Source organism: Gorilla gorilla, chromosome 2 (genome assembly GCF_029281585.2).
Source record: "Gorilla gorilla gorilla isolate KB3781 chromosome 2, NHGRI_mGorGor1-v2.1_pri, whole genome shotgun sequence".
NCBI lineage: Eukaryota > Metazoa > Chordata > Mammalia > Primates > Hominidae > Gorilla > Gorilla gorilla.
The window spans coordinates 197932014-197954976 of record NC_086017.1 but is presented as its reverse complement, the minus strand read 5'-3'; the positions used below and the strand labels follow the sequence as shown (position 1 = coordinate 197954976).

At 43.0% G+C, this 22963-nt stretch overlaps 1 protein-coding gene and 1 long non-coding RNA gene across 3 annotated transcripts; one reads left to right on the top strand and one right to left on the bottom strand.

The window, feature by feature from the left end:
- Positions 1 to 294: 294 nt before the first annotated feature.
- Positions 295 to 9782, top strand: LOC109026159 (uncharacterized). Its single transcript, XR_002005110.4, has 4 exons — positions 295 to 430; positions 5545 to 7529; positions 7790 to 7884; positions 8420 to 9782. It is a non-coding gene; the product is annotated as an uncharacterized lncRNA (long non-coding RNA).
- ADIPOQ (adiponectin, C1Q and collagen domain containing) lies at positions 5885 to 19580 on the bottom strand. 2 transcript variants are annotated; one of them, XM_063703544.1, is made up of 4 exons: positions 19541 to 19580; positions 16694 to 16744; positions 8390 to 8611; positions 5885 to 7478 (listed from the first exon to the last, which is right to left on the bottom strand). In XM_063703544.1, the coding sequence occupies exons 3-4, from the start codon at positions 8601 to 8603 to the stop codon at positions 6958 to 6960; spliced, it is 735 nt and encodes a 244-aa protein (XP_063559614.1). In that variant the 5' UTR covers positions 8604 to 8611; positions 16694 to 16744; positions 19541 to 19580; the 3' UTR covers positions 5885 to 6957. The 2 variants fall into 2 exon arrangements, with proteins under 2 accessions (XP_063559614.1, XP_018878674.3); XM_019023129.4 differs by lacking the exons at positions 16694 to 16744; positions 19541 to 19580 and having other exon boundaries at positions 8390 to 8636.
- Between the last annotated feature and the right edge of the window lie 3383 nt (positions 19581 to 22963).

Sequence of the window (22963 nt, the reverse complement as noted above, 5' to 3'; positions counted from 1 at the left end):
CAACGGAATTTCCCAGAACATTGTTAAAGTTAGAATGGTGAAAGCAAGCATCCTTGTTTTGTACCAATTTTAATGGGGATTTATTTAGTGTTTTGCTATTAATTATAATGTTGGATATTATTTACAATTTGTTATTCTTTATCATACCAGGGAAATAACATTCTATCTTTAAGTTATAGTTTTTTTTGTTTGTTTTGTTTTGTTTTGTTTTGAGACGGAGTGTCACTCTTGTCAACCAGGCTGGAGTGCAGTGGTGTGATCTTGGCTCATTGCAACCTCCACCTCCCGGGTTCAAGCGATTCTCTTGCCTCAGCCTCCTGAGTAGCTGGGATTACAGGCGCCAGCCACCATGCCCGGCTAGTTTTTGTGTTTTTAGTAGAGACGGGATTTCACCACGTTGCCCAGGCTGGTCTCAAACTCCTGATCTCAGGTAGTCCATTGGCCTCGGCCTCCCAAAGTGCTGGGATTACAGGCATGAGCCACCATGCCTGGCCTTAAGTTATAGAATTTTTTAAATAAAGAAAGGTTGAGCATTGACTTAACCTATTTCAGCTGGCATGAACAAACTATTTTGGAAGGCCCTTATTTTCTTGCACCACACTACAAAGAACCTCAGTGCAGTCCTCAGAACTTGCCCACGTGAAAGATGAGTGAGACATTTCATCATATTTTCTTTAAACAACCGGACTTTCTGCCACATAACAAATTGAATGACTCATTTTACAAAGGCAAGTTCTTCCATTACCGGTATTTACAGGATTGCTAACATTAAGGCTACAGGTTGTATAACTCTATCCCCCAATGTCCTGAAATATAAAGAAAAAAAGTCCAATGAAATTGGGGTTTATTTTTCATAACAGCATAGCTTTTGGTGTCAGGCAGCTCTGGCTATGAATCTTTGCTCTACAATTTACTAGCTGCAGTTTTGAGCCAGTTAATTATCTTCTCTAAGCTTCAGTTTTCTTATCTAACAATGGGGTCAATGATATTTAATGTACAGAATGTTGTAAAGAGTAAATAAAATAATGTATTTCAAGCAGCTACTTCAAAATGATAATTATATTATTTCTATTTTTAAGATTATGATGTACCCAGTATAAAATAGACAATAAATATTTACTGAATAAATCAATGATCTTTGTAAAGAATTCAAAGATGAAATACAAAGTCTCTGTCCACAAGGAATTTCTAAGCTAGGAGGTTAATTGCTAATAAAATACATGTAAGTGAAGCTAGGGTTTTAGGTTTAATCTTATGGGTGCCTAATGACTTGACTCTATTATCCTGTTGCCAAGTCTTCTCCCTAACTGAGCCTGAGCTTGGTGCCTGGGCACAATCACAGTTTAATTTCCAACCCTGTGTACTTTTTATTTTTATTTACTTATTTTTTTGAGGCAGAGTCTTTCTCTGTTGCCCAGGCCGGAGTGCAGTGGCACTATCTTGGCTCACTGCAACCTCTGTCTCCCAGGTCAGGTAGATTCTCCTGCCTCAGCCTCTCAAGTAGCTGGGATTACAGGTGCATGCCACCAAAACCAGCTGATTTTTGTATTTTTGGTTTCACCATGTTGGTCAGGCAGGTCTCGAACTCCTGACCTCAAGTGATCTGCCCACCTCGGTCTCCCAAAGTACTGGGATTACAGGCATGAGCCACTGCGCTCAGCCCCCTGTGTACTTTCTAGATGTACATAAAATAAATACATTCAAGCTAACTCACATTAAAAGGAGAGATGGCATAAAAATACAGGAACTGGTGTCTTACGGCCCCCGTGGGTTGGGATACAGTTAAATCTCAGGAAGGACTGAACCAAAAAGTAGAAAGCATCCAAGATCTCTCTCTCTCTCTCTCTCTTTGACTTTCAATTCTGTTTCTCTCAAAGCCTCTACCTTTCTCACAGCTGGGCCTCTTCTTGTTCTACACTGCAGGGCAGAAGGACCCATGAGTCCTGAATCTGCATGTTTTACATCCATCCTAATTCGTATTCCTGGAGGAATCTGGTCGGCCCTGTATCTTAGCCCATTTTGTGCTGCTATAGCAGAATACCACAGACTGGGCAATTTATAAAGAACAGAAATTTGTTGGCTCACAGTTCTGAGGGCGAGAAAATCCAGTGGCTCAGACCTATAATCTCAGCACTTTGGGAAGCCAAGGCAGGAGGATTACTTGAGCCCAGAAGTTTGAGACCAGCCTGGGCAACATAGCAACACTCTAATCTCAAAAATAAAAATAAAAAATGTCTGCAGAAAATGTCCTAAATTTGCTGAAAGACCTATATTTATAGATTCAAGAAGTTTAATGAACCCTAAAATAGGTGAAAGTTGAAAACACCCAGACACATCATAATCAAACTATTGAAAATCAGAGGTAAAGAAAGCATCTCGAAAGCAGCTGGAAGAAAAAATGATAAATTACACATAAGGGAAAACTATGACTGCAGGTTTCTCATCTGAAACCACAGAGCCTTTGAGATAAAGAGAAAAAAATATATATATATATATACACACACACACCATGGGTCCCAGAAGACAGAAACATCTTTAATGCACTGAAAAAAATAAACTAAATAAGATAAAATGCTAGAAGAAAGAACTGTCAACTCAGAATTCTATATCCAGCAAAAATATATTTCAGGAATGTAGAAAAGATGAAGCCATTCTCAGATGAAGAAAAACTAAGAGAATTCACCATCAACAGACTTGCTTTAAAATAAATGCTCAATAAAGTTTTTCGGGTTGAGGAGAAATTACACCAGAGAGACACACAGAACATTAGAAATTAATAAAGAACAAAGGAAATGATGAATATCTGAATAAGTATTTTTCTCCTCTTAAATTCTTTAAAATATATATATGACTGATGAATGCAAAAATCATAACATTGCCTATAATGTTTCAATGTATATATATGTAATATATATGACAACTACAACATAAAAGAAAATGGATAGAGGAACTAATATGATTATAAGCCTTCTACGGTTTACTGCAAGTGGCAAAATATTAACTCTATGCACACTGTGAAAAGTTAAGTACATTGTAATCCCTCAAGCAACCACTAAAAAATACCACAGAGATATAGGCAAAAACCCAATAAATAAATTAAGATAAAATATTATGAAATATTTAAACAATCCAAAAGAATTCTGGAAAGAGAATAAAACAGAAGTGGTGAATAGCAAACAAATAAAACAGTCATCCATCTTAAATTCAACAATTTTATTAAATATAAATTGTCTAAACACCAATTAAAAGACAGATATTTTTAGACTGGATAAAAATTATACCCAACTACATGCAGTCTGTAAGAAACACATTTTAAATACAATAATATAGATATATTTAAAGTAATATGATGGAAAAAGATATACCACGAAAACACTAATCAAAAGAAAGTTGACCAGGCGTGATGGCTCATGCCTGTAATCCCAGCACTTTGGGAGGCCGAGGCGGGTGGATCACAAAGTCAGGAGTTTGAAACCAACCTGACTAATGTGGTGAAACCCCGTCTCTACGAAAAATACAAAAATTAGCCGGGCGCAGTGGCATGCGCCTGTAGTTCCAGCTACTTGGGAGGCTGAGGCAGGAGAATTGCTCATGGTAGAGGTAGCAGTGAGCCAAGATCACACCACTGAACTCCAGCCTGGGCCACAGAACGAGAGTCTGTCAAAAAAAGAGAGAGAGAGAGAGAGGGAGAGAGAGAGAGAGAGAAAGAAAGGGAGGAAGGAAGGAAGGAAAGAGAGAGAGAGAAAGAAAGGAAGGAAGAAAGAAAAGGAAGTTGAGTGCGTATGTTATTTTTAGACAAAGTAGACTTCAGAACACAGAAAATTATCACAGATAAAGAAGGACATTACATAATGATAAGAGAGTAAATGCACCAAGAAGACATAATACTAAATGTGTATATATCTAATAATAGAGCGCTAAAATATATGAAGCAAAGCTGACAGAACTAAGGAGAATTGGACAAATCCACAATTGTACTTCAAAGCATCACAGGACCATTAATCCTGAAATCTTGACCTCAGTTTCTCTCAGGCCTCTTTTGGCCTCAGTTGACTCTCTCTGTGCCTCTGGTTCCACAAACGAATAACCCTGCCCCAGAGAGTTTAGGGTAACTGTGAAAGCGTGTTCTGTGAGGAGCCCACCCCAACCAGATGTGAGACTGTGAGCATGGCCAGACTTTAGCTACTTGTTGAAATTTTAGAGAAAATCAATAGGAATTTTCCAGCTATGTCTCTCTGGGAAACTCAAGAAAGCTCAAACACAGCATTAAGAGTTTGTTGTGGACAGGTATTATTTTGCATCTATCATCCACTCTCCTATTTCTGATAACAGTGTCCCAATTTTGCTTTAGGGAAAATACCTCTACATACCCCTAACTTAAGCTGCAATTAAGTCAATATGAATATTTCATCCTCCTGACTCAGTGATTGGTCAGAAACAGGCACACAACTCAGCCAGAGCAATGAGATGCAAGGTTACACTTGCTGGGGCATCTGGGAAAGAGAGCTTCCTCTCTCCTCTTTGGGCATCACCAGAAAACATGATGTCCATTTAGCCAGATGGTGTGGCATGGGGATACGAGAGCTGGGCAGGCCACAGTCTTTTTGATATCAGGAGGGAAACCCTAGAACTATACTGTGTAGCACCTGAGGGTAAAGCCTACGCTGCAGAAGGCAGAACAGAAGGACATACAGAAAAGGGTCTTGATTGTTTTGAGCTTTGGTTCAAACCTTATCTAAAGACAGAACAACTCTGGTAATTTCTATTATGCAAAGGAATAAATGTTTCCATTTTTCCTTTATTTTTCTTGCTTACAGTAGTTTGCATAATATTTTGGATTTTCTGTTGTGAATGACATTGACAACACAGAGTTCTGACTAACACAAGGCTTACTCTCACCTCTTCATCCCTCTCTAAACCTCATATCTATCTTTCTCAAAAAATAACAACAAAAGTGGAGTCGGGCAGATCACAAGGTCAGGAGTTCGAGACCAGCCTGGCCAATATGGTGAAACCCTGTCTTTACTAAAAATACAAAAATTAGCCTGGCATGGTGGTGGGCACCTGTGGTCCCAGCTACTCGGGAGGCTGAGGCAGAAGAATCGCTTGAACCTGGGAGGCAAAGGTTGCAGTAAGCCGAGATCATGCCACTGCACTCTAGCCTGGCAACAGAGGGAAACTCCATCTTAAAAACAACAACAACAACAACAAAAAGACAAAGCTTTATATGTGGAAAAAATAATACCTTAATGATTAGCAATACACATATAAGAGAGAATTATTCAGAATTTAAAACTGTAAGCAAAAAATAGTTTTTTAAATTTATATATTGATAGAGAATGCTATTTACTCTGTTTTTGCTAAAATCTTTGAAAAACATCACTGGAGTTATTGTCTCCTGAGAGAATGTTTACCACCATCAACTACCTCAACCTGTAATTCTTAAAGAACAATAATAAATTCAGGAGGCGCAGTCTTCCCTGACCCTGTTGGTACTCAAGGAGACAATGGCTTCAGAACTCCTCCATGGGTTTTGCATTTCAGGCTCAAGCTACCTTCTTGATGAAAAATTCTTGAAGTGTTCTGAAAATCACAGTCATCCCTAACTTCAGTGGAAAAGATTCATATTGTCCAGCTGAACAAGGATTGATACTTAAAACCAGGGATGTCCTAAAATGAAAATGTTTCTGTGGATAAAACTGATTACATGCAGAGACTGGAATGGAGTTAATTCTGGGTAGATATGGGATTCAAGAGATTGGTCTTCATGAGGCATTTATCAAGGATCTGCAAGGGATTTAGAGGTGATGGAAGCACAGTCCTTCCTGGGCAGTTGCCTCTAGCCTGGTGGGAGGTGTTCCTCACACCCAGGACTCTCATCCATGGCAAAATAAAAAGTGAGATATCAACTGGGCATGGTGGCTCACGCCTGTAATCCCAGCACTTTGGGAGGTCGAGGCGGGTGGACCTAGGCCAGGAGTTCGAGACCAGCCTGGCCAACATGACGAAACCCCATTTCTACTAAAAATACAAAAATTAGCCATGTGTGGTGGAATGCACCTGAAGTCTCAGCTACTCGGGAGGCTGAGGCACAATAATTGCTTGGACCCAGGAGAAGGAGGCTGCAGTGAGCCGAGGTCGTGTCACTGTACTCCAGCCTGGATGACAGAGTGAGACTCCATCTCAAAAAAAAAAAAAAAGTGGATATCACATCAGAGAAGCTCCTGGCCAGGTGGCCTTGAGGAACAGGGATGAGTTCAGCACTTAGAGATGGAGTTGGCTTTCCCAGTTGGAGGGAAGAGCATGAGAAGGGACATAGGTAAGAGGAAGTAGAGTAGTGCAGGGGCCATTGAGTAGTAGTCCTTCCAAGACAGGACTTCATCATAGAACCACTTTCTCTGAGGAAGCTCTGCTTGGGGGAGGTTTTAATTCATGAGGAAGGCAAATTCAATGGCTCTCAGGTGAGGTGGGCAACAGACACCTACCAACACTCCAAAGAGAACATGTACTTCTATAAAAGGGCACAGTCTAGTGAACAAAGTCCACAGCTCTGGGTTTGATTTCTAGCACTGTCACTGAATACTTGTGTGACCTTAGACATTCACTTAACTCTCTCAGCCTCAGGATAAAATCTGTAAAAGCAGGAGAATGCTTGTTCCCTGTGCCTTATAGGATTGATATGAGCATCAGGAGAGACAATGGGCACAAAATAGCATTGTCAACTACTTCTTTCTAGTCAGTTATCTGGTCATGTTTGTGAAGCTCCCCAGGACTGGGAACATAGCATATGATTTTTTTTAAAGTTACTTGATGAATGAATGAATAAATGAATGAGTAAATGAATGAATAATATCTAAAGGCCTCCAACTAAATAATAATCAACTTCCTAACCATCCTGAAAGCCTTTAATTGACTTTGGGGCTGTTTGGCCTGGAGGAGGCTCTGAGTTAGTGGTGATCAGTTGGTGTCATGGTAGAGAAGAAAGCCTGTGAAGGTGGAGTCATTGTCATTATCAGCATAGAGTCCATTACGCTCCCCTTCCCCGTACACCTGGAGCCAGACTTGGTCGCCCACCTCCAGATGCAGGAGCACAGAGCCCGAGGCCTGGTCCACATTATTTTCCTGGTACTGATCATAGGTGAAGAGCATAGCCTTGTCCTTCTTGAAGAGGCTGACCTTCACATCCTTCATATAGACTGTGATGTGGTAGGCGAAGTAGTACAGCCCAGGAATGTTGCAGTGGAATTTACCAGTGGAGCCATCATAGTGGTTTTGCTGATTGTAGAAGATCTTGGTAAAGCGAATGGGCATGTTGGGGACAGTAACGTAAGTCTCCAATCCCACACTGAATGCTGAGCGGTATACATAGGCACCTTCTCCAGGTTCTCCTTTCCTGCCTTGGATTCCCGGAAAGCCTCGGGGACCTTCAGCCCCGGGTACTCCAGTTTCACCGATGTCTCCCTTAGGACCAATAAGACCTAAGGAATGAGAAGACCTCAGTGACTACAAAGAACAGAACTCCTGCCTAGGTTGGTTACAGCCTAAATTACCATCCCTGTGGCTCCCACTCACAACCTTCTTGACTTATAGATCAAGAAACCAATAACAGCTCCCAAAAGGAGAGAGGTGTTACCTCCTCCTTCTATGTCTCCCACAGACACGGAGGATCCAATAATTTCAACTCTATCTTTATCTCCTGTAGGTCTCTATCATAGACCCTCCACCCTGCCAGCCCTTTATGTGCTGGCACCATCAACCCTGGTTTTGCAATTCTACCCCCTCCATCTAGGATGTCTCTCCTCCTCTATTCTGCCTACCCATCATTCAAGGCCTAGCTGAAGCTCTGCCTCCTCCTTGAAGCCTTCATTCTTCATCAGGTCCACGGTGAGTATACTTTCTCTATGCTCTATACTTTGAATACTTGTTCACATTCAGTTTGACATTTTTAGAGTAGACTTTCTTGTAGTAACCACCAACAGAGCCTTGCACATTAGACATCTTACCTAGATCAAGAGTTCCCCAAAGGCAGGACTGAGCCCTTCAGGGGGTGTGCAGTAAATGTGGTTGAATGCCACTGGATGAAATGGAAGTTAAACAGAGAGAAAGAGGAATCAGAATATGAATGTACTGGGAATAGGGATGAGGGTGAAGATGGGAAATGGGATGGAAAAGGAGCTGCAGATGCTGCAAAGCCAAAGTCTTGGTTATAGAGGCACCATCTACTCTCATCCTTGGAAGACCGACTCCAAATCACTTCAGGTTGCTTATGGTTAACATAAAAAAGCTTTGCTTTCTCCCTGTGTCTAGGCCTTAGTTAATAATGAATGCCTTCATATAGTTTATATCAGTGTAGGAGGTCTGTGATGAAAGAGGCCAGAAATATTCTTACCTGGATCTCCTTTCTCACCCTTCTCGCCAGGGGTGCCATCTCTGCCATCACGGCCTGGGGCCCCATTATGGCCCGGATGCCCTGGGATGCCTGCCATCCAACCTGTGCAGGCCCCCTTGGGCAGGGGAAGCAGGACTCCGGGCCCTTGAGTCGTGGTTTCCTGGTCATGACCGGGCAGAGCTAATAGCAGTAGAACAGCTCCCAGCAACAGCATCCTGAGCCCTGGAATCCACATGTGCACTGTCAGCCATGGAGAGACAGACCCCACACACACACCCAGTTGGGACCTACAAAGGACTCCGTCCATCTCAGCAGTGTCTACTTCTAGGAGCTGCTTTCTCAGTATTCAACTCTTCCAGGAAGACTTTTCTGAATATTGCAGCCCACCTTGATCTCTTTCTGCCCTGAAATTTGTAATACTTAGCATTATTCCCTGTGTGTAGTCTCCTTTCCTCACCAAGATTATGAATTCAGTGATTGCACAGTTGACACTCCTCTAATTTTCCCGTATCTGAGCACAGGACCAAGCACAGGGAAAGCTCCAAGAGTCGACTTGCCAAGAATCCATCCTTGGGTTTCCCAAGTACGATGACACAGATTGCTCCATTCAATGCTAACCCGCTTCTCTCCTCTGGGTCCTTTCTTCTTTTTCTTTCCCCCCTTTTCTCTCATTTTCTGTGTCTATTCCTCCTTCTTACTCTCTCATTCTCTTTCTTCCTCTACCCCTCTCCTGGGGCACATGTTTAACTATTTGGTATGTTACATTTGCACACATGCACACACACACACACACACACACAGAGAAAAAGAGAGAGAGAGGGAGGGAGAGACTTACCTTGTGTTAAGCAGACAACGAGAGACACATCATCCCATGAACATATCCCCTGGCCCTTTGTTTGCCTGGGCCATCTTTAGCTGCCCCTCCTCCCCTGTCTAATCTCTATTCAGCTTTCAGGACCCAGTTTGGATGTCATCTCTTTCAAGAAGTCCTCCTTGTTCTCCATCTCACTCCTTGGCTGGTTCTTTCCCCTCTGTGTTTCTCCAGTGCCCTGGTAATATGGTTTGGGTCTGTGTCCCCACCCAAATAGCACGTCGACATGTGTTGGAGATGGGGCCTGGTAGGAGGTGACTGAATCATGGAGGCAGACTTACCCCTTGCTGTTCTCATGATAGTAGGTGAATTCTCACAAGATCTGGTTGAAAGTGTATAGCACTTCCCCTATATTCTCTCTCTCTCTCTCTCTCTCTCTCTCTCTCCTGCCACTGTGTGATGTGCTTGCTTCCCCTTCACTCTTTCTTCCACCATGACTGTAAGTTTTCTGAGGCCTCCCCAGCCATGCTTCCTGTACAGCCTGTGGAACTGTGAGTCAATTAAACCTCTTTTCTTTATAAATTACCCAGTCTCAAGTAGTTTTTTACAGCAGTGTGAGAATGGATTTATACACCTGGCTTAGCTCTATTATTGCACTCTGCTGTAATTTCTGTTTTGCTCACCCATTTCTCCATTAAACAGCAAGTACCAGGGGACAAAGACTAACACACTAATAGCAGAGTAGGGACTAAATAAGTACTTTTATAATGAGGAAAAGAAATCATGAGAGAGCCAGAGAAAGGAAGGGAAGGAGGAAGAAAAAGAAGAAAGGAAGATAAAAAGGAAGAGTGGAAGACGGAAGGAAGGAGGGAGGGGGAATGTATTTGAAATATATATTCTGGAGCCCTAGCAAAGAGCTCAAGTGGTACAGGTAGTCAAAAGCCTCCCTGTCTCAAAATCATTCTTTGATATCCCCCTCCCAGAAAAGGGCCCAATACAGGTATAGGGACTTTTATCCCCTCTCAGATTCTGCCCCTGATCTTAGGGGGATCTTAGGCCCCCACCTCAGATTGCTGAGGTCTTAGTCTTCCCATTCTCACCAAGGAGTTGGGAGAAAGCATCTCACAGAGAGAAATAGGTCCTAGGATCCTGGATTAGAGGCATCACTGAGACCCTCTGTGGGTTAATGTGGTTAATCCCAAGAATCTGATTCTAAACAAAGTGTCGTCCATGTACTTTATTTTACCTTAAAAATTCACTATTTTTCATCAGTTTGCTTGTCTCTTCTAGATTATATGAAGTCTCCAGAATTAGGTTTGTCTTCAGGACAACTGAAGGTTTGTTGAAGACAAACCTACTCCTCTGTGAGGGATGGAAGAAAGACCGTGATTGGCAATCTCACCCCAAAAACATGGGCCTGGTATCTGGAATCCCACTCCTATGCCCCATTACCTGGGGCTCTATACTACCCTCTTCACGTGGCACAACCAACTCATCTTTCATCTTTATCATATATATGAGATAAATTTTGTATATACATATAAACTATATGTATATATTACATATATAGTTCATTAAAAATAATAGTTATATAGTTCTTTGGACATGACAGAAAAGAAAACAATACTCAACTCCAAGAATGCCTCTGTTTATTTTTAAACATAGTGGAATCATACTTTATGTAAAACTTTATTCCTCTATTTTGTCTTTGGCATTTTCTAGTTTTTATAATGACTATTTTTAACGTCTCAGAGTGAGTGCTAGTCTAGTAAGTGGATATAATCAATATATATTTGACCATTTATATTTCATCAAACTTTTAGCATATTTTCATTTTAAAATATTATTTTATATTCTGTAAGAAATTATACTTTGATTTTTAAATAATATTTTAAATATCCTTAGGCATGTAGCTTTCCCCAAGATTATTATTCTGTTATGACAGATTCCCAGAAGTAAATTACTGGACCAAAAGGTATGTACATTTTTAAGTCTCCTGATACATATCCCCACATGGCAGCATATGTTATACCGCCAACCAGTAGTACATTAGTGTCTGTATAAAAGGGCATACCTTAACTACCCTCATCAGCTTTGGGTATTATAAAAAACATTTGTGTGTTGTCAGTTTAGTGAGCAAAAGAAATAATGGTACCTCACTGCTCTAGTTTGCTTTTTTTTTTTTTTTTTTTTTTTTGAGAGAGGGTTTCACTCTGTCACCCAGGCTGTAGTGCAGTGGCACAATCTCGGCTCACTACAGCCTCCACCTCCCAGGTTCAAGCGATTCTCATGCCTTAGCCTCCCAAGTAGCTGAGATTACAGGCATGCACCACCACACGCAGCTAATTTTTGCATTTTTTAGTAGAGACGGGATTTCACCATGTTGGCCAGGCTAGTCTCAAACTCCTGACCTCAGGTGATCCGCCCGCCTTGGGCTCCCAAAGTCCTGGGATTAAAAGCATGAGCCACCACGCCCAGTCCTTGTCTCTAAGTGTTAAACAGTTCTTATTCATGCTAAGATTTAGTAAGTATTCAATTTTCTTCTGTTTTTTTTCTATTGTTTGATATATATAGTTAAAATTTCACTTTTTAATGTAGCTCTGATTTTTTGTTTTGATGTAAGCTATGACCTAAGGTACTCAAATGATTTCTCCCCACTTGAAGACTAGCTGTTACAACACCTTTAATTGCATTAATTTTTTCTCTCACTATAGATCTGATGCATCATTTATCAAATATCAGGTTCTAATATGATCTTATAAGTAAAGTAACCATTGAGAATGAAATGGCAGACAGAGAGAAGACAGAAACAGCAACAGAAACAGGTGCAATCAGACTCCCTTTAGGTGTCATGAGTCTTTATTTAAGACCCACTACCATCATTTATATGTACATTTGTCGCCCTCTACTGAATTTGAAGAATTCAGGAGAGAGTTCTCAATAGCTGCTGGAAATAAAATGAGTAACAGCTTAGGTTTGACTAGTCTCAAGATAAGAAAAAAGAGGTGAGCTACATGAGAAGCGAAGGGGAGACCAGCAAAGCCCCTTTTGCATTTTAGGAGAATTCTTGTTCTGATACTTTACAGCTTTCACGCATCTTTAAACTTCCTCACTGCTTGTCACCTCTGCCCTTTCTTATTATGGATTTGGCAATAAAACTCCTGAGAAGCACTTTGAGCTCCATGCATGTTTTTCTCCAGAAATGGGAAGAATCTATGAGGCTCCATCCTTTTCTGCTGGGAAACAGGAGGAGAGAATCCAGAATATGTGAAGGCCTCAGAGATAAAGGGTGACGGGGCTTACCCCAAACCTTGGAGAGAGGGCAAACTCAGGGGTCTCTGGAGTTTTCTGGCTCCTCCCCCTTTGTTAAAAATAAAGATCCCTTTCTCCTACCCTAAGGGAACATTGTTTGTCCCCAAACTTTAGTATTATGGACAGATTTCTCCACTAATAGGTGCGATCAGCCTGGGTTCCATGACAGTGGCACGGGGTAGAGGTGCCGAAAATACAAGAGTGGGAGGAGCACAGGAGCCTCAGAAGTTTCCAAGACCCAGAACGGACTCTGATTGTAAAAGAAAGTTGCATTCCAACTTAATTCTGGGTGGGAAACCAGCAATTAATAACAATTGAAGGTCAGTGCAAACGTGCGTAATTTTCAAAAAAAATTTTCAGAATTATTTGTGTTCTTTTTTATTTTACTTATTTATTTATCTGGAGATGGAGTCTTGCTCTGTCGCTAGCATCTTGCGCTCTCCAAGTCTCAGGAGACACATTAGAGTCAAAAGCAGGGCTTTGGGAAGATTAGGTAAAATAAGTTTTGAAAATGCCACATGAAAATGATACTCCAAGGAACCCTCACCCATGTCAGCGTTCTCATGTTCCTCATCTCACATAATCCCGTTTAGTGGATTAGGAAGCTGAGTCTGAGAAGCTCCGTGTCATGCTTTTGGAGGCACCGTGATGCGATGGAAAGCTCACTGATTTGGAAGTCAGAACAGAGTCTCTCGGGGATCATTTCCTTAATCTCTCAGTTTCCTCATCTCTAAAGTGGGGGTCATATATATAAAACGACAAACATATAAAAATATCTATTTTTTTAGATATTGCCATTGTTACACTTTGCTTGTTACCCTTCCTTCCTTCCTTCCTTCTTTCCTTCCTTCCTTCCTTGCTTCTTTTCTCTCTCTTTTTTTTTTTTTTTTGTTTCTGAAGTGGAGTCTTGCTTTGTGGCCCAGGCTGGAGGGCAGTGGCACCATCTTGGCTCACTGCAACCTCCGCCTCCTGGGTTCAACTGATGCTCCTGCCTCACCCTCCCAAGTAGCTGGGATCACAGGCATCCACAACCACACCTGGCTAATTTTTTGTATTTTTAGTAGAGATGGGATTTCACCATGTTGTCCGGGCTGGTCTCAAACTCCTGACCTCAAGTGATCCGCCCGCCTCGGCCTCCCAAAGTGCTGGGATTACAGGCATGAGCCACTGCGCCCGGCCTGTTACGCTGTATTTCTATCAGAAAAAAATTATTACTAAGTAATAGTGAGTACTATGATCTAAAACTCAATTATGCCTAAAAAGAAAACTTTTACATGGATCAACAAGCTAAATCTCAAGTGTCACAATTCTTTGCCTTTGTAAAATGCTATTTGTTGTGTCCCTGTGGGCTTAGCATGGCACTAAAAGTTCCTAAGTCTCAACTCTGGTTATGTGTCATTTAGTGACTCAGGAATCTGCTTAATTGTTTTTGGTCACAAAGCTTTTGGCAACGAAGGAGTGATGAAGCTAAGCGCACCTTTGAAGCGTCATAAAAAAAATTGAGGTAGTATGATCAGCTGTACAGTTAGAGCAATAAAAAGTCCAGGCAGACCTTCTGATTCACCATAATCAATTTAAGATTTCTTAATATTTCTTTCCTGGCAGCATACAAAAAGGCAAAATTAATAAATAACATAGTTGTTGTATAACAAATTTTGTTACTTTTTATAAAACAAAGGGATCTATTTTATCTGTATTAAAAATTGTGTGGACTTTAAAAAATTTTAAAAATGCTATTTATGAAACCCTTTTCTCACCTAGTGTCTCATTCGATTCTCACAATCATTTTGAGAGACAGGATAGGGTAGAATAGGGAGCACGGGCTCTATGGTCTTGGTGCTTAGGCACAAATCATTTGTTCTGACCTGTAATGCATTTCAGTGTTCTGTTTGTTGGAAGATCAAATGGTGTAGTCCATGTAAAATGCTTAGAATGGTGTCTGGAACATGTCAGTGCTCAGTAAATGTTAGTGATGAGTGTATGCATTTTAGAGATGAGGAAAGGGGACTTCAGAAAGGTTAAGTGGCTTTCCAAGATCCCAGAGCTACACAGAAAGGAGCTGGAAATTAAACTCTGATCTTCAGAACCCAATAACAGACTCTTAGACATAGTCCAGGAGGAGAAAAGTATCGTGGTCACACATCCTGCCTTTCAATATGCCACCCCATGGGGTGAGGGATACAAGAAAAAAGTAGCATAAAAAGACTTCCACTGTAATCCCAGCACTTTGGGAGGCCAAGGCGGGAGGATCACCTGAGGTCAGGAGTTCGAGACCAGCCTGACCAACATGGTGAAACCCTGTCTCTACTAAAAATACAAAATTAGCCAGGCGGGTGTTGCATGCCTATAATCCCAGCTACTCAGGAGGCTGAGGCAGGAGAATTGCTTGAACCTGGGAGGCGGCAGTTGCAGTGATCCGACATCGCGCCACTGCACTCCAGCCTGTGCAACAAGAGCAAAACTCCGTCCAATTTAAAAGAAAGAAAAAGACTTCCAGGTTATGAAGCAAGTGACCTGGCTTCTAGTCTAGGCTTCACCTAACTCTCTGGATGAACTTCCTGTCTCCATCCAACCTCCTCAACTTCATGCTGTTTGCTTATAAATGTGGGATAGCTATCCTCATTTAACCTATTTCACAATAGCATTGTGAGAACTGATTGATGGAAAGTCTGAAGAAGTATTTTATAAATCTATAAAGTGTTCCACACATAAGTGAAGAGAAAGGAAGCAAACAAATGTGCGTGGACCACTGCTATATAGCCATCACCCCTTTAACCTCAATTTGACCACACAACTCCCGGAGGTAGGATGCAATTCCCACAGAAGAAATCCAAGGACCAAACAGGTTCAGTAATTTCTGCCCAAAGATAACAAGTAAAAGAGGGCAGAGGTGTGATCTGAAGTCCAAATCACTGTTCTGGCTTTCTCCTGCACTGGCTTTCCTGGCAAACCTCGCACAGGCATGGATTCATTTGCTTTTAAAATTATACCAGGGGATGACCGTGATGTTCTCAGGATCCTAAAGGGCGATACTGTGATCATTTATCTTCATGTTAAAGTGTATGAGAAATTTCACTTTGACCTACTGGAATTTCAGTTGCAACAGCAGAATCCTGTGAAATGCAAGAACAGGGTCCCCTCTGGGACTGGCAGGAGGCAGAGCTGTGTGGGGGAAAGAGATCACCAAACCTGGTGCCAACTCTTCCAGCAGAAAAGGGCATTAAAGCACACAAAATTGGCCAGGCACAGTAGCTCACACCTGTCATCTCAGCACTTTGGGAGGCTGAGATGGGTGGGTCACATGAAGTCAGGAGTTCAAGACCAGACTGGCCAATATGGCAAAACCCCGTCTCTACTGAAAATACAAAAAAATTAGCTGGGGGTGGTGGCGCCTGCCTGTAATCCCAGGTACTCAGGAGGCTGAGACATAAGAATTGCTTGAGCCTGGGAGGCGGAATTTGCATTGAGCTGCACTCCAACCTGGGCGACAGAGCAAGACTCTGTCTCAAAAAAAAAAAAAAAAAAAAAAAAAAAAAAGTATGCAAAATCCTCAAATGTGAGAGCCAAAAGGAGCCCCAGAAATCACCTCACCCCTGCCTTGCTTTTACAAATGGGAAGGCTGAGGGGAAGGAGTAGGAATGCACTTATTAGAACCTTATAGAAGCCAGTTCCCATGCTAGATTTTACACGTTATTTATCTTCATCTTTACAATAACTCCATGAAGGAAGGAAATGAGCCCAACTTCAGAGATGAGGAAACTGACAGATTAAGGAAATGATCCCTCAGAGACTCTGTTCTGACTTCCTAACCAGTGAGCCTTCCGTCACATCACGGTGCCTCCGAAAAAGCACTACACGGAGCTTCTCAGACTCAGCTTCCTAATCCACGAAATGTGATCATGTGAGATGAGGAACATGAGAACACTGACACTGGCGCGAGTTCTTTGGAGTGTAATTTTCATAAGGTATTTTCAAAATTTATTTTACTTAATCTTCCCATAGCCCTGCTTTTGACTCTAACGTGTAGGAGAACCTGAGACTTGGAGAGGGAACGATGCTAGCTAATTCAACCACTGGATTGAATTATATCAAACTCCCATTTTTAAAAGTCAAAATGGGCCGGGCGCAGTGGCTCATGCCTGTAATCCCAGCACTTTGGGAGGCTGAGGTGGGTGGATTACCTGATGTCAGGAGTTTCAGACCAGCCTGGACAACATGGTGAAATCCCGTCTCTACCAAAAATACAAAAATTAGTCAGGTGTGGTAGCGGGCGCCTGTAATTCCAGCTACTTGGGAGGCTGAGGCAGGAGAATCACTTGAATCCATGAGGCAGAGGTTGCAGTGAGCTGAGATCGCGCCACTGCACTCCAGCCTAGGTGACAAGTGTGAAACTCTGTCTCAAAAAAAATAAAAATAAAAATAAATAAAAGTCAAAATGTAGAATATTGGCAGTTTCACACGGTGCAACCCAATAATAAATGGCATAACCAGGAATCAACTCAGCTTTGCCTAGCTCCCAGGAGCTTTGCCCGAAAGCCTTCACTCAGCCCTGGGAGAGCTGTCAATATCTCCATGCCGAACACACACACATACCCGCACCCATACACACACCTCCACCTATGCACGCGCACACCCACGCACCACATCCACACATCCACATACATATGCACCACCCCCACACACACCTACACACCCATCCAAATGAGTGTGTGCGCACACACACACACACATACATACTGTCAAGGAACTAATAAAACAGAGCATCCCATGCACCACCACATTTTTAGGATAAATCTCTCTCCACATGATTGAATTTCAATCAGAAATTATCTGATTGAAAATATCTCTCCAAAAGACATCACCTCTTGACTTTAGCCGTATGTCTGGGACCACCGGTCCACTGGCTTGACAAGGAGTAGGTGGAAAGTTTGTCCCTACAGCCACCTTAAAAAGAGCAAGGATATAATCCCAGCCTTTTGGGAGGCTGTGGTGGGAGGACTGCTGAGCCCAGGAGTTTGAGGCCCCCCAGCCAACATAGTGAGACCTCATCTCTCCAAAAAATTTTTAAAAATTAGCCAGACATGGTTGCACACACCTGTAGTCCCAGCTACTCAGGAGGCTAAGATGGGAGGGTCACTTGAGCCTGGGAAATCGAGGCTGCAGTGAGCTGTGATTGCACCACTGCACTCCAGCCTAGGTGACAGAGTGAGACCCTGTCCCAAAAAAAGACAAGGACCCAGTCTTGTGCCTATTTTTTTTTTTTTTTTTTGAGACGGAGTTTTGCTCTTTTTGCCCAGGCTGGAGTGCAATGCTGTGATCTCAGCTTAAGACTCCTCGGCCAGGCGCAGTGGCTCACACCTGTAATACCAGCACTTTGGGAGGCCGAGGCAGATGGAACATGAGGTCAAGAGATCGAGACCATCCTGGCCAATATGGTGAACCCCATCTCTACTAAAAATACAAAAATTAGCTGGGCGTGGTGGCGCATGCCTGTAGTCTCAGCTACTTGGGAGACTGAGGCAGGAGAATCGCTTGAACCTGGGAGGCGGAGGTTGCAGTGAGCTGAGATCGTGCCAAAAAAAGACTCCTCAAGACTTAAGGAAGAGTGGCAGCAGGAACTGCTGAGGAAGCTGCTGGGCTCCCTGTGTACCACTGGCCTTCATGAACAAAGCTGACACCATCATGCTCCTTCGGACATATTCTGCTAGCATAAAGGGACCCCCATCTCCCCAACTGAATTAGGCAGAGCTGGCCTTACTTCTAGCGGAGTTCCTAGGAGTGAGTTGGTGCCACCCCTTGTGAGGCTTGATCCAAAAACCAGAACCTCTCCAGACCAGGGATCCATGTCCTCTAACACAAGAGGGGCAGACCTAACCTCTAAAATCCCTCCCACTCTAACCTTCAGCATCTACAGCTCAAAACAACCAGGATGCCTCAGAAACAGCACTCACTGGGGCGAGCGGGATTAGGCTTCAGAAAAACCAGGTAGATCCAGTTTCTTCTGTCAGAAAATGTTTTTTTTAATTACAATTTTTCATAAGTTCCCACTATATGCCAGGCTTTTCTCATTTTATCTCATTAGAGCCTCTTTTTTTTTCTTTTTTTTTTTTTTTTTTTGACACAAAGTCTCGCTCTGTCACCCAGGCTGGAATGCAGTGGCAACAATCTCGGCTCACTGCAACCTCCGCCTCCCAGGTTCAGACAATTCTCCTGCCTCAGCCTCCCGAGAAGCTGGGATTACAGGCACCTGCCATCACGCCCGACTAATTTTTGTATTTTTGGTAGAGGCGGGGTTTCTCCATGTTGGTCAGGCTAGTCTGGAACTCCTGACCTCAGGTGATCCGCCCGCCTCAGTCTCCCAAAGTGCTGGGATTACAGGTGTGAGCCACCATGGCTGGCCTCATTAGAACCTCTTGATTACCTTGTAAGATATCCCTATACCTACATATATCCCCAAATCCATAGACAACAACCATGTCACACTCATTGTATCTTGTGAACCCAACCCACTGTCTAGCCCATAGAATTTGCTCAGTAAATATTTGCTGAATAGAATAAAGTGGCAGAGCTGGATTCCTAATTCCAGTCTGAAGTCAGTGCTCAGCTTGACTTTTCTGAAGCTGCCTTCATATATGCTTCTTCCTTCGCCCTACCTGGTCAAGCTAAGAGGAAATGTATTCCCTTATCCCCCTTAATCGAATTGGACTTCATCTGTGGACAGACCCTTCCACCTTACTGACCCTAAGTTTTTCTCAATAGGTATCCTGCTACAGAGCGAACTGGGCAAAATTCAGAATGGTTCCATGCATCTTAGAAGGAATGTCTGAAATAACCTTTTCTCTCTTGGGGCTGTGGGAGAACTGAGGAAGAAGCCCAGTGCATATCTGCCTCCACCAGTGCTGCTCTGACCAGAGTATCCACCTGTATCCACTCCCACACTACTACGGACGGGAGAGCCTGGGTGATCCCAGCCAGAGGCTATGCATGCATCCCCCACCCAGCCTGGAACTTCACAGAATTGCTCTTACCCTCTGGTATGGAATCAGAACCACAGACTGCAGTCAGAATGGAAGTGAGGAGGAGATGGCCCAGCCTCAACAGCCTGGTACTCATGGGGGCAGGCAGTCCCCACCTCACAATTGTCATTTCCCATTGGCCAACTCAGTGAGGGCCAGAGGCCGGTGGGCAGGCACATGTCCCTGGCAGTTGCCCACAGCCTGCACCCTAGGGAACCTGGTGCAACCCAGCTTGGGCTTGGGAAGCCAAGTGGAGCTTCAGTCAAAGCACTTGTGTTTCCAGGCCTTGACCCTTATTTTGCCTCCTACAACAGCAACAGAAGATGGGGCAAAAGTCAAAACCACAGCAGGAAAACAAGATTTTTTTCCTGCATCTGACGGAGAAACTTCCTAATGTAAATGAATTAATTGCTCAGTGGTCCAGGAGGTCTCCCCCTCCCATAGATTTGCCCTAATAAGTCAGGGATGCCAATTATCACATCACAGTCTTGCTCACTGTGCATGATTAAGTGTGAGACTGTGTAAGTTCAGACAGTGAGTGCTTCAGAAGGAAGCACTGTCAGAGGGGTCTGCAATCAGGTAAGAAATAGAGCACATCCTCCACTCTCTGACCTGGACCCTGGATTTAGGAAAGACCTTGCACATGAATTCTGAGAACTGGGGTGTGGGGAAGTTCCTGGAGTGGTGTGGGGCTTGGCAAGTTAAAAAGGCCCCCGAATTCTTAAAGCTTGTGGCCTCGAATCGTAATTTGAATCTAATATAATAGAAAACTTACATAAAATGTGATATTGGAATACCATCTTTCAAGATTTTTTGGTTCCAAAATTTCGGATAACATTTTGACAGCTACCTTGGTGTGTGTGTGTGTGTGTGTGTGTGTGTGTGAGAGAGAGAGAGAGAGTGAGCCTGTTTTTCCAGTTCCTTAAGTATATATATGCCTATTCTGTCTCTTGTGGAACCCAGCTCTGGCCTAGAAGCAGCCTGGAGAACTGGAAGCTGCCACCCACTTAGGTGTTCCTAGAAAGTTTAGGCTTGAAGTGGCAACATTCAACACCTGGACTTTCTTGGCGCACTCACGTTTTGTTTTTGAAGGGCGGGATCTGAGCTGGTTCTTGCAAGCCACACATTCTGATGAATTAAATTACGACCCCAGCAAGGGCTTAGGATGCCAGCAGCAACATCAACAAGACATCCAAAACAGAATTTTCTCAGACAGAGGCAGGGCAAGTGTCTGCCTGCCCCCCAGATATCATCTCCACAGTCCACACAGAGCCTAAAAATCTACCAGTAAAGTCAAGTCCACCATTAAAGTAAAGATCTGATCTAAAGCCTCAGCTTCCTGCTAATGTCCAAATATTTCAAGAGAAGTCACATTAGGTAGGCCATTGAGATGAGAGACATGAGAGACTTTCCAAGGTCCCCCGGCTTAGATAAGTGCGCCATGAAAATGAGGTTCCATATAGTTTAGCAGGCTGATTGAACCAAGAAGACAACAAAAAGAAATAGAAGCAACTCTCAATTATATCACTGTTTGATTTTTGTTATGGTGTTTTCCTATTTATTTTTGGTTTATGTTACTGTCTGTTGCTATTTATTAGAACATAAACTTCAGGTCAGGTGCAGTGGCTCAGGCCTGTAATCCCAGCACTTTGGAAGGCCAAGACATGCATATCACCTGAGATCAGGAGTTTGAGACCAGTCTGGCCAACATGGTGAAACCCCATCTCTACTAAAAATGCAGAAATAGCCGGGCGTGGTGGCACATGCCTGTAGTCCCAGCTACTTGGGAGGCTGAGACAAGAGAATCACTTGAACCCAGGAGGTGGAGGTTGCAGTGAGCTGAGAGCACCATTGCGCTCCAGCCTGGGTGACAAGAGTGAAACTCTGTCTCAAAAAAAAAAAAAGTAAACTTCAGGAGAGCAGAGATTTTGCCTATTCAAAGTTGTATCCATTAGTTCCTAGAATAGAACCTGGCACAAAGTAGGCAATAATAAATGTTGAATTAATGAATAAATGAATGATCATATTCAACTTTCCTTTGGAGATAACCATTATTGTCTTTCATTTTACAAATAATGAATCTAGAGTTCAATGAGGGTAAATAATTTGTTCAAGGCACAAGTCTAGGATTTGAACCAGATCTGTCTAACTAAAAATCCCTATGCTTTCTAATTCCTCATGCCCTTCACCCCTCTTGATGGAGTGTGAGGCCTCAAGGTTGATGTATGTGCTTCAGGGTAGTTTCAGGGCTGGCATAAAAAGTATTTTCTTTGGCCGGGCACAGTAGCTCATGCCTGTAATCCCAGCATTTTGGGAGGCTGAGGTGGGTGGATCACTTGAGGTCAGGAGTCTGAGACCAGCCTGACCAAGATGGTGAAACCCCGTCTCCACTAAAAATACAAAAAAGTTAGCCGGGCGTGGTGGCAGGCACCTGTAATCCCAGCTACTCGAGGGGCTGAGGGAGGAGAATCGTTTGAACCCAGGAGGCGGAGGTTGCAGTGAGCCGAGATTGCACCATTGCATTCCAGCCTGGGCAACAGAACGAGAATCCATCTCAAAAAAAAAAAAAGTATTTTCTTCTAACTTTATAAGAATGCAGCTGGTTAGAGAAGGCTTTAGCTATTGCACAAGGTGGAATAACTTTAGCCCCACAATCACAGCAAGACTGTGCTGGGCCTGGCTGTCAGTCAGTGACATTGTGAAAGCCTAGCATTTTGCGAGGCCTCAGGGCAATCTGCCACCCACCACAAAGGCCGTCATGTGGAAAGAGGCAGTTCTGTGGCATACTGGTTTAAAGACTGTAATTGAAAAACATTCAATCAGAAATGCCTTGAGGCTAGTCTTTTTCCCAGGACAGAACTATTACTACTTAGACCGAAATAACCAAATAAATGCAATCATTTCCTCCAGGGTACCGTAGCTACAGGTCAAGCCCCTGTTAGCATGTGAGTTGGGATACTGAAACAGGCCAAATCACTTAATTTATCTTAAGTATGGTTAAGCATTGCCATATATTTTTGCTTAATTATGATTTTTAAAAATAATCTTAACTGAAGTAACCAAGCATAAGCACTGTATTTTGAAAAATAAAGATTGGAGCAAGATGGTAGAGTGAGCATGCCCTGCGGCAATGTACACCATCCCCAAACCCCTAGAAATGGCAAGAAAGGAGAACATTTCTTTTTCTTTTTTTCTTTTTTTCTTTTTTTTTTTTTTTTGAGATGGAGTTTCACTCTTGTTGCCCGGGCTGGAGTACTATGGCATGATCTCAGCTCACCGCAACCTCTGCCTCTCAGGTTCAAGCGATTATCCTGCCTCAGCCTCCCGAGTAGCTGGGATTATGGGCATGTGCCACCACGCCCGGCTAATTTTGTATTTTTAGTAGAGACAGGATTTCCCCATGTTGGTCAGGCTGGTCTCGAACTCCCGACCTCA